Source organism: Palaemon carinicauda, chromosome 12 (assembly GCF_036898095.1).
Source record: "Palaemon carinicauda isolate YSFRI2023 chromosome 12, ASM3689809v2, whole genome shotgun sequence".
NCBI lineage: Eukaryota > Metazoa > Arthropoda > Malacostraca > Decapoda > Palaemonidae > Palaemon > Palaemon carinicauda.
Window position 1 is genome coordinate 153,202,295 of NC_090736.1, and position 12,477 is coordinate 153,214,771.

General features: G+C 41.2%; 1 protein-coding gene across 1 annotated transcript in view; it reads right to left on the bottom strand.

The window, feature by feature from the left end:
- LOC137651336 (argininosuccinate lyase-like) overlaps window positions 1-12,477 on the bottom strand; it is a 113,189-nt gene that overhangs the window by 81,437 nt on the left and 19,275 nt on the right. Inside the window, exons 3-4 of the mRNA XM_068384626.1 lie at window positions 3,705-3,875; window positions 704-835 (exon numbers count right to left, since the gene is read on the bottom strand). Coding sequence (XP_068240727.1) covers window positions 704-835; window positions 3,705-3,875 — 303 coding nt within the window. The remainder of the gene's footprint in view (window positions 1-703; window positions 836-3,704; window positions 3,876-12,477) is intronic.

Here is a 12,477-nt window from a genome sequence, read left to right on the forward strand (position 1 = left end):
GAAACATCTATCTAGATAACTTTAATAGATAAATAGGCTACAACTAAATGAGTTTTTTCAGTGGGCCACGTAGAACTAGTCAAAAGACCGAGCTTACTTATTTAGTGGTAGTGCAGCTTGCCAACGGAATGTAAGGGTTAAAAGAACTGACAGCATGATAGAAGAATAGAAGTGGAATATAACTATAAAGGAAGCAAGAAAAGTGGTTACAGTCAGGTGCCAAATGGACCTATCAAAGACCAAAGAATGAAAAACTCATTAACCTAGTTACAAAATACCTACTTTGTTACTTATCCAATGACTTGTATAAAGATTGGACATTATTATTATTATCATTATTATTATTATTATTACTTGCTAAGCTACAACCCTAGTAGGAAAAGCAGGATGCTATAAGCCCAAGGGCTCCAAAAAGAAAAATAGCTCATTGAGAAAAGGAAATAAGGAAACATACAAGAGAAGTTTAAGAATAATAACATTAAATAAATCTATTATATATAAACATTAAAACAAAATTTCCAAGTACAGTAAATCTCTTATTGTTACTATATACTGTGCTATGAAATTTCAAAAATGCCACTGACATTTCATTTAAATAGTTAGCAAACCTACTTCAGGACACCTTTGTATCCAGAAATGTATTTTGGAGACCAAAAAGTGAAGCCAAAGCCAATATTCTTATAGCAAAATGATAAATAATTACCCGAATCAAATCTAGAAGATGTGATGAAATATCACCAAGATGTCCTCGTAGCCATAACCTCATATCGACAGCTACTTGGTCATTTCGACTGCGTCCAGTGTGAATTTTGCCGCCCACTTCACCGACAATTTCCTTTAAAGAGAATACTTTGTATCATTATTAGTCTTACATACAGTAGCTATTAATATCAGTTACAAAATCCATCAACCCATGATGATATTAAATTTTCGTACTCCGTTTGATACTGAAATTGAAGATACATTAATTTTCAGTCATTAAAATTACAGGACATGAAAACTGAAAGATACAAAGCTTTCATATACTAAAAGATTTTGAAGTATAATGAAAGTCTGCATTAAATAAAAAAACTACAAAACTTCTATAGCATGAAACCAAATATTCTCACAATTCCATACCTTCCCAAAATGGATCTTCATATAGTTATGTTATCAAAGTATGAATTATAACTATAATATACAGTATTAGTCTAGTACAGCAATACACATTCTAAAGTCGGCAAGGTAATCTTTTGTTATAATTATAACTGAATTAATGAATTCTGTACAATACATTCAATTACAATTTTGTAGAAACAAAAACCTGGGTCTTCACATATTTGATGTGGTATTGGAAGATCTACAGTACTTACTTTTGCAGATTACCTTATACAGGATACACCAATTATAAATGTACAGCATTTGTATTCTGTGTATCTAAAATTTCAAAGAATAGGAAGGTAAAAAGACAATGCATGTATATGACAATACAGTACCTACCCAAAATTAATGTCCTGTTCATTTCTACAATGGTAAACCTTGGCTATGATATATACTTATAAGAAAATTAACATAAAATTTATGAAAACCATTTGTTCCAGCTAGCCAATAAGTTATCTAAAATTAGAGGCATCAACCTGGGGGCTTCTCGCCACATCTCCATGCTCATCAGGAGTTTCGAGCAGTCTTGTTCTCAACGCCCCTCTAGGGTTCCGCAGTGGGATGTGGCCAAGGTTCTCGAGGCTCTCGAGGCCTCCCTTTGAACCCCTTAAGGACATTCTAGATAAAGACCTCACTTTCAAGGCAGTGTTCTTACTAGCTCTAGCCTCAGCCAAGTGTGTGAGTGAGCTCCACGGCTTGTCCTTTGAGGTCTCGCACTCGAAAGGGTGGAAGGAACTGTCCTTTAAGTTCCTACCCGAGTTCATGGCCAAGACCCAGAACCCAGCAGTTGCGGATCCTAGGTTCGAAGAGTTCTCAATTCCAGCAATCCCTCACTCTGACAACCCGGAAGACTTGCTTCTGTGCCCAGTGAGAACAATCAGAAAATACCTCAGTAAGACAGCCAAACTCAGACCAGCCAACAAAAGTTTGTTTGTCTCTTCAGGCCCAGTCAAGAGGGCAGTTTCTAAGAACACGATCTCCTTCTGGCTTCGGCAAGTCATCAGGAGGCCTTACGAAAGTAATGGATCCGCGGTTCCTGGGACCCCATGATATTAGGGGCCTTAGCACTTCCTTAGCTTTTGATACCAACAGGGCAGTGGACCAAATTATGCGAGTGGGTACTTGGGCCAGGCAATCCACCTTTACGGCCCACTACCTGAAAGACTGTACGAGGAAATCCTTGGACACCTTCTCCATTGGTTCAGTAATTTCCACCATGCAGGTCCTGTAGGTTTAAAGCCCTAGGTAGCCTGTGGGAAGTAATCACAAGCGACACAAGTTTCCTCCTTACTCCCCCCTTCCTTGCTACCCACCTTTTCCACTTTCCTCTCCTCCTACCATGTGAGAGATGGATGCTGTGGAAAACCATGTCCGGATTATACATAAAGGTGAGTTGTACTTAAGGTAGACTTTTACGTGCTTTCCCAGACTCTCCTACCTTTCCACTGGGTCGTCTAGACCTAGCCTCCTATTTAGGTCCCGTGCCCCAGTATGTTAATGGGATATTCCGGCCTGTAAGCCACTATTTAACAGAAAAGCATTTGCAACAAGTTTTAAATCCTGGAGTTCCACTGATTGAATTGCTTCATTAGGAAATCATTCCACAATCTGGTCAGAACTGGAATAAAACTTCTACAATGCTGTGTAGTAGTAAGATTTATGATGAAGAAAGCAAGACAGAGTCAATTGTATAACCAGCACTATGTACAGGATGGTATAGTATGGTACAGTCATGGAAGATCTGAATGCAAAGAATGATAAGAACTATGAAAAATCTTATGAAACACAAAAACCTTTCTTCCATTATATGGAAGTCATAGCCTGGGCAACTGATAATGATAGCTTTCCAATGATAATAAAGCTACAAGAGCTTTCTTTGCTGCAACAAAAAACCATTACACCAGGAACACTAACTGATACCAACACGGGGATCTCCATTAGGGAACACTGGCAAATAAGCCAAAGGAAATATTTTCACTTTCGGGCATGCAGGTAAGACAAAACTTGGCCCTAAATGCATTAACTCCCCCAAGGCAGAGAAGCTACCACGAATCAAGACAGATTATGCCCAGATTTCTACGTCATCCTGATCGAAAGAGTGAGAACAAAACTTCAAAGGTGGAGGGGAAGGCTGTTTACAGCAACTCCTTCACAAAGGTACACAACATATAGGTTTTAAAGGATTGTATTTGCATAGGAATAAAATTAACTTCACTTCACTACATGCTTACCTAACTTAAAAAAAAAAAAAGAAAAAAAAAAAGAAGAAGAAGAAGAAGAAGAAGAAGAAGAAGAAGAAGAAGAAGAAGAAGAAGAAGAAGAAGAAGAAGAAGAAGAAGAAGAAGAAGAAGCGTAACGGTACGTCTGCACCAGTTACGGTAAGAGACAGAAGTGACTATACTGTGACAGGAAAGTGGGTGGGGCTTCCCCTTTTCCAACCTGTCATTATCTAGCTATCCTGATACCAATTTAATGACAGTTCCAGTACCGCTGGAGATTTATCCCTATTTTAAAGGACAGAGGATTTGTATATGCGTAGGAACAAACAGCAATATCATCCCTACCTTAAGTCTTCGTTCATTGGCGGTGTGGATATCCTCATCACCAGGTTGAATGGTGAAAGTATCTGCCTCCCATTCCATTGCAACCTCTTCTAAACCAGCAATTAATTCATTACATTCTGTTTCAGTTAGAAGATTTGCTTTCAATAGAGCTTTGGCATAGGCCACACTTCCCTGAAAGAAAATTAAAAGTTATTTTAACAAGTTTACAGAAATCTTACCTTAACATTGAATTCAATGTGTATCTTTGAATATGTCAAGCAACTCATGGTTATCATGTATTGCAAGTAAATCATAAAATTTCCTCCATACATTCTTCATTTCTTTCTATTTTAGTTGACACTGTTCATAAAACCCACTTTCCTAATCCTACTAGTGTCCCTTAATATTCCACTCTCCTTAATTCTTTTACTTTTCATTAACATGTTGTTCATACATTCCTTTCAACCACCAACTCATGAATTAGCTAATTATTTTTAATGAGGCTGAAATCTTCCATACTATTGTAAAAAAAAATGATCTCAAAACATTGAAGCACTTAAATTCCTTTTCACCCTTGTAGGATATGGAATAAGTGTAGAAGTGTAGAAAGTGTAGATTAAAATGATGAGATTCACTTACTCTATATAGCACTTTCTTCAAGTACAGTACTGTATTGTAAGGCATATTTCTTTTAACTATACAAACCAGTTTCTTAACAGGGGAATGACTTCAGGGAAGTTGGAACGGCCATAGAAGGAAAGACCCTCCCGCCTTTCATTCAGCTAGACCAGCATTTCCAAACCCCAGGGTCATGACACAAATTAGGATCAAGAAGGCATTTCTGAAGGTCACCAGAGGGTCTTACAAAAATATATCTTAAATAATTTACAGCTGTTCACATTTTAATTTCATTAATGTAAGTGATTTATTTTAGTAGGGCAAGGTAAAGATTCTACTGGACACAGTAACAAAAGAGGCACAGTCATAAAACACCTAAGCTTGTGCAATTCAGCCCATAGTACGAATAGCTTTCAGATTTGAGAATCTGCACAAAATGAAGCTGTTTCCAGGTAGCCACTGAGCAAACTTTTGGAATTTCTGTAATTTGTTGTAATATTTTCTTTAATGTAGTCACTGCTAATACCAATAGTATATTATTTGGTTCTTAAACTAGCCACTTTTTATGTAATTTATAGTATTCATTTTGTGAATCAATTAAATTTATCAGCAAAGTATTAAAATGTTACTGCTAACCACAGAAGAAAACCTTACTTTTGTGTAAAAGGATATGCAAATAAAGTTTTCTTTCATTTTTAACTTTTTTAATTCCCATTCAAAATATATTGAGATTCACCACGCTAGTAAATATAAACAGAAATTTAATAACGAAAGCTCATAAACATTTTGCATGTACATATAACTGTAACATGAAATGGTTGGATTCATTATTACAATTAGGGTTGCTACTCCAGGTTAAGATTGCATTTAGTGTCGCAACCAAAGAAGGTTAGGAACACAGCTGGACACTCCTTTTGACCTTAGGCATGGGACTTAAAGTGTAACTTGAAGGACTAAATTTGTATATTTTAGTTAGGAAAAATGCAAATTACTTTAACAATTTGCTTTGCTCATACACATGTACGTGTACAAACCATCTTCCTTTAATAAGAGACTCACCTTAAGGGAAGAAGAAGTCCTTACGAACTAAAATCTGGCTGGTTTAACTTTCCTTGGAAATGCCAGAGCACCTGGTCCCGTATAGATATGAAGGTACGGACTCCTGCAAACCACTTAACAGTATGAGCATGGAGACGACACGGGCGTTGGATTAGGCCCATACGAAGCGTAAATGGTAATCGGTCACTTGTGAACCTACAAATACGCTATCTGAATGTATATTGATCTAAGAAATGAGTTTGAATAAATTCTATCTATCAGATTGATCACCCGTGATCCATAGAGAGTAAGAAGCCTTCAGTCATGCAAGGAAGAGACCACTTTAAACTTACAACCTGCAGCCGGCAACTAAGCGTGTCAGCCAGAACATTCAAAAGACAAATCCTGTTTGAGTGGGCCTATGAGTCAACACTTGGGGAGTAGCGGATAGTCAAAAGCATAGAGATTTGAACTGATACACTATCACCTAGAGTTTGAAGCAGAGATATTTTCTGTTGGGCTGATGAATAAGTATTTGAAAATACGCAACCTTCAGGTCCACCCAAAAGCCAGGAAGTTTTCTTCTAATGGCAGACCATATGGAACTTTCCATCTCCATACTGAATGGAATTTCAGAAACAAACTTGCTCAGAAGCGAGGTCAAAGACTGATCTCCAATTTCCAGTCGACTGTGGAAATTCAGAGAACTGTCACAAACGACTTCGTGCAATCTTCTCCTCCATCACTTTCATCTCTGCCACTATGACCAGAACTCAGTAATTTTGGAGGGTAATTCTGGAATGTCATCGGAGTGCAAGTGAGGGGGAGGATGAAAACTATGACGGGCAAGAGGTATCCATCCTTAAGGCCTTCTACCACTGACTGTACTACTCCATGCTATTTCCACATTGCCCAATGGCATGCAAGGCATCCTCCACTCACAGCAGCTGGAAAAGGGAACTATCAAATTCAGTGTCTGAAGCAGTTGGAGGTGGTCCTGATCAGACTTTGGAGGCAGTCAGAACTTCTTCAATGCTGATACTGAAGGTGTGACAGAGACCAAAGGTCTCGCTGCAGGCACCTTCCAAGGGCCTGGCCCCTTGAAGTTTACTGGACATTGGATGAAGATTCATGGCTAGCCTTCCTTTACTGTTACCTCTACGTCCCTCTGTGGGAAAAGACACGTAGATTCCAGCGCCAGGATGTTCCTCAATGATGTCCCCTCTAGTCCAACTTCCTAGGATCATAGGGAAACAAACTTATCCTTTCTCTTCAAGGCCCAGTTAGCCTATTGATGTACTTCACCATCTCCAGTGGCAAAGTAGCGACTGCCAAGGACCACTGGTTGATTTAGAAGCTGCCTGGAAGCTGGCCAGCATACTTTGGCTTATACGAAGCAATGAAGTTAGCACAATATCAAGCGACAAACAAGAACTTCGCGTGCATACCGGTTACTCGGTGGTCAAAAACCTTACCGACGATAGTGTGTATGCCATGGGGCATCTTGGTGCCCAGTCGTGGTAGTACAAGGGAATATCCCGGCTTATCGACTGGCCATGCGGGGAAAGGACTGGTGACAACCGATCCTTTCATCCCGACTGACAGTGCGTGTGCTCGGTTGTGTATAAGACCTAGCACTGACAGCTGTATTGCGTACCAAGACACCTTCCAGTCTGGGTTGGTTCTCAGAACAGTTTCTTTCATGGGCAAACAGGGAAAGATCAGACATTGTCTTTCAGGATTCCTGTCGATCAGTCTTCCTGCACTTCTTCAATATTTTCTATTTCTTCTTAGAAGTAGCAGCATCTATAGAATACAACAAAGAAAAAGAAGAGAAGAAGGAAGAACTAGAAGAGGAAAAAAAGCACACAAATTTCTCCTTGCCAGCCTTCTTCTCGATCGAAGTGTTTGAAACCAACGAAGATGCCCCCAAGAAGAAGAAGGAACTGGAGGCTCGTCAAAAATAGCAAGTGACAACACCGCCATTCAGCACTTCCAAGGAAGAACCAGGAATTGGGAAGACACCAAACAGGCAGCCTAGAACTCCTGGCTCAACAATTTTCTCCCACCAAAGGAGCACCAGTGATGCCCATGGAAGACCAACTTCTATAAGTTTCAGTTGTCCTTGTCGTATAACAACACATACCGAGAGGATGACTAGAAACAGTCATATCACAAGGATGATAAGATTAATGGCAGGCTTGCACAGAAATGCCGTACGTTTGTAGTTTATCCGGAAATAACTGCATATCTCTGTAACTGTACTTTCCATTTAATTCATCCAGGGTTACCAAATGAAACAACCTGTCTACAAACTTATCCAGTTATCTAGAAAAGTGAAGTAGAAAGGGTAAAATAAAAAAAGGGTAAAACTGTCAAAATTTGAGATGCACAATGAGTACATGTGTACTGCTTGTAGCTGAAGTCAGAAGGGAATGTTTAGCTGACAGACATGGGAAGGGCTTCGCCGCCACTTGTTGGTTGTTATAACTACATTAAATTTTCCTTTATATTGTTTCAGCTTTGCTGATGTTATACTCCAATTAAAAGACAATGGTTTGTATTTAGTGTAGGAACAAAAGGGTTGTAAAGCAATCAAATTCCTTTGGTGATCTATCATGCAGAGGTTTTAGTGATTACAGAGATTAGAGTAAATCAAACAATGTGAGAAGGGTCGAGCCATGAAACAAGGTTGGCTGCTGCAACAGATGAGAACTATGCTTTAAGGTAAACCCAGATACAATAAAGAATTTCTGTAAATTTACATCACAATAATAATTAAAAAACCTTATTCCACAGGTGATATTTTCTAGTAATGGTACGAGTATAGTTTTGTGGATAGGTGCCGGTCAGCTATTAGAAAAATTTCCAGTCCATATTTTTCTATGCAACAGTCAACTGCATCTGTCGTTGTGCTATAGTTGCAACGAAATTAATAAGATATGTCTAACCTTAGGGTACCCGTGCATAATATAACTTGACTATTATTTCCTTATTCAAATTGGGGCTATGTCCCTGCACCCTCTTTAATTCACAAAGCTTTTAAAATCGATACATCCTTGAAACATACATCATTCGCATCAAATGTTGTCATGGAAAAAATCATAACTTCACAAAATTAGCCACAATATTCAACTGATTAATAATTGGTCAAAAGGGATAATTTTCAGATGTTTTGAGATACTGTACACTGAGCAAGTTAGATTCTACACAACCTTTTAACCCTTTTACCCCCAGGCTATTTGCAAATTTCCAACCCTTAACCCCCAGGGTTTTTTTTTTTTTCAAGCACATTTTGCAGTACATTTTTTTTAAATTGCTCTAACAGCCTTAATTTTTGTCATAGAGAGGTCAGGTTGGTCTCATTCTCTTGGAAAATGTCTGAAGTTTCTCAAAAAAATGTTATTTTTATTAATAAAATAAATTTTTGAATATACTTACCCGATAATCATGTAGCTGTCAACTCCGTTGCCCGACAGAATTCTATGGAGGGATACGCCAGCTATCACAATACTAGAAGGGGGTGTACTTACCAGCGCCACCTGTGGCCAGGTACTCAATCATTTGTTGTTGACACCTCCTCAATTATTCCTCGGTCCACTGGTTCTCTCTGGGGAGGAAAGGGAGGGTCGATTAAATCATGATTATCGGGTAAGTATATTCAAAAATTTATTTTATTAATAAAAATAACATTTTTCAATATTAAACTTACCCGATAATCATGTAGCTGATTCACACCCAGGGAGGTGGGTGAAAACCAGTGTACATGATTAAAGGATAGCTAAGTATCCCAAATTTCATATAACAGTTATCTCAAATAACAATGAAATAATAAGTACCTGGTAAGGAAGTCGAATAGAACCGTTACTCTGCCTTTTATTTAAAGTTCGTCTTGCTTACTGAGCGCAGCGTTCCTCTTGGAGGCTGAATCAACCCAAAGGTGCCAAAGTATAAGGGGTTGCAACCCTACTAAAGGACCTCTACCAAACCTTTAACCCAGGCGCTTCTCAAGAATGAATTGACCACCCGCCAAATCCAAGGATGCGGAAGGCTTCTTAGCCTACCGTAACAACCATAAAAACAACAATAAAAGTATTTCAAGAGAAAGGTTAAAAAGGTTATGGGATTAAGGGAATGTAGTGGCTGAGCCCTCACCTACTACTGCACTCGCTGCTACGAATGGTCCCAGGGTGTAGCAGTTCTCGTAAAGAGACTGGACATCTTTCAGATAAAATGATGCAAACACTGACTTGCTCCTCCAATAGGTTGCATCCATAATGCTCTGCAGAGAACGGTTTTTATTAAAGGCCAACGAAGTAGCTACAGCTCTTACTTCGTGGGTCCTTACCTTCAGCAATGCAAGGTCTTCCTCCTTTAAGTGAGAATGTGCTTCTCTGATCAGAAGCCTTATATAGTACGAAAGCCCATTCTTGGACATGGGTCTCGAGGGTTTCTTGATGGCACACCATAAGGCTTCTGACTGTCCTCGAATAGGTTTAGACCTCTTCAGATAATATTTGAGAGCTCTGACAGGGCAAAGAACTCTCTCTAGTTCATTACCTACCATGTTGGAGAGGCTAGGTATTTCGAACGATCTAGGCCAAGGACGTGAAGGAAGCTCGTTCTTTGCTAGGAATCCAAGCTGAAAAGAACATGTAGCTGATTCGGTTGTGAAACCAATGTTCTTGCTGAAGGCATGAACCTCACTGACTCTCTTAGCTGTTGCAAGGCAAACGAGAAAAGCAGTCTTGAGGGTAAGATCCTTGAAGGAAGCTGACTGGAGAGGTTCGAACCTAGATGTCATAAGGAACCTTAAGACTACGTCTAGATTCCAGCCTGGAGTGGAAAGACGACGTTCTTTAGACGTCTCAAAAGACTTGAGAATGTCTTGAAGGTCCTTGTTGGAAGACAGGTCCAAACCCCTGTGGCGGAGGACTGAGGCCAACATGCTCCTATACCCTTTAATCGTAGATGTTGAAAGGGATCTCTCATTCCTAAGATGAAGAAGGAAGTCAGCTATTTGGATCACAGAGGTATTGGTAGAGGATATTGAATTGGCTCTACACCAGCTTCGGAAGACCTCCCACTTAGACTGGTAGACTCTACGAGTGGAAATTCTTCTAGCTCTGGCAATCGCACTGGCTGCCTCCTTCGAAAAGCCTCTAGCTCTAGCGAATCTTTCGACAGTCTGAAGGCAGTCAGTCGAAGAGCGTGGAGGTTTGGGTGCAACCTGTCTACGTGTGGTTGACGTAGAAGGTCCACTCTTAGAGGTAGAGTCCTGGGGAAGTCGACTAGCCATTGAAGTACCTGTGTACCATTCTCTTGCAGGCCAAAGGGGAGCAACCAGCGTCAGCCGTGTCCCTTCGTGCGAGACGAATTTCTGCAGAACTTTGTTTATAATCTTGAACGGAGGGAATGCGTACAGGTCGAGATGGGACCAGTTCAGAAGAAAAGCATCTACATGAACCGCTGCAGGGTCTGGAACAGGGGAACAATAAAGCGGAAGTCTCTTGGTGATGGAGGTGGCAAACAGATCTATGGTAGGTTGACCCCACAAGGTCCAAAGTCTGTTGCACACACTCTTGTGGAGGGTCCATTCCGTGGGAATGACCTGATTCCTTCTGCTGAGGCGATCCGCTGAAACATTCATATCGCCCTGGATGAACCTCGTGACCAGTGTGAGGTTTAGACCTCTTGACCAAATGAGGAGGTCCCTTGCGATCTCGTAAAGGCTCCTCGAATGGGTCCCTCCTTGCTTGGAGATGTAAGCCAAGGCTGTGGTGTTGTCTGAATTCACCTCCACCACTTTGCCTAGCAGGAGGGACTTGAAGTTCAACAGGGCAAGATGAACTGCTAACAGTTCCTTGCAGTTGATGTGGAGTAATCCTTGTTCCTTGTTCCATACTCCTGAGCATTCCCGTCCGTCCAAGGTCGCACCCCAGCCCGAGTCCGATGCATCCGAGAAGAGATGAAGATGGGGGGTCTGGATGGCCAATGATAGACCCTCCTTGAGAAGAAGATTGTGCTTCCACCACCGGAGAGTGGTCCTCATCTCTTGGTTGATAGGGATAGAGACTGCTTCTAGAGTCGAGCCCTTGTCCCAATGAGCTGCAAGATGGAATTGAAGAGGGCGGAGGTGGAGTCTCCCCAGCTCGACAAACAGGGCCAGAGATGAGAGGGTCCCTGTGAGACTCATCCACTGTCTCACTGAGCAATAGCTCCTCTTCAGCATGCTCATGATGCACTCTAGGGCTTGGTTTATCCTGGGGGCCGATGGAAAAGCCCGAAAATCCCGACTCTGAATCTCCATTCCCAGATACACAATGGATTGGGAGGGAATGAGTTGAGATTTCTCTATATTGACTAATAGACCTAGGTCTCTGATTAGATCTAAAGTCCAAGAGAGGTTCTCCAGACAACGACGACTCGTGGAGGCTCTCAACAGCCAGTCGTCTAGGTAGAGGGAGGCTCTGATGTTCGATAAGTGCAGGAATTTTGCTACATTCCTCATCAGAAGAGTAAAGACCATAGGAGCTGTGCTTAGGCCAAAACACAGGGCTTGGAACTGATAGACAACCTTTCCGAAAACGAATCTCAGGAAAGGTTGGGAGTCTGGATGAATGGGAACGTGAAAGTATGCATCTTTCAAGTCCAACGAGACCATCCAGTCCTCCTGTCTGACCGCTGCTAAGACCGACTTGGTCGTCTCCATTGTGAACGTCTGCTTGGTGACATACTCGTTGAGAGAGCTGACGTCCAGCACCGGTCTCCAACCTCCTGTCTTTTTGGCCACAAGAAAGAGACGGTTGTAGAAGCCCGGGGATTGATGGTCCCGGACTATAACCACTGCCTTCTTCTGCACAAGTAGCGACACCTCCTTTTGCAATGCTAGCCTCTTGTCCTCTTCTTTGTAGTTGGGAGAGAGGTTGATGGGCGATGTGGTCAGAGGAGGTTTGAGGCAGAATGGAATCCTGTAACCGTACCTCAGCCAACTGACAGACTGTGCGTCTGCACCTCTCTTCTCCCAGGCTTGCCAGAAGATCTTGAGTCTGGCTCCTACTGTTGTCTGGAGAATCTGAGAGTCAGTGCTTTCCCTTAGATGTCCTGGGTCCTTTCCTAGACTTGCCCCTGTGAGAGT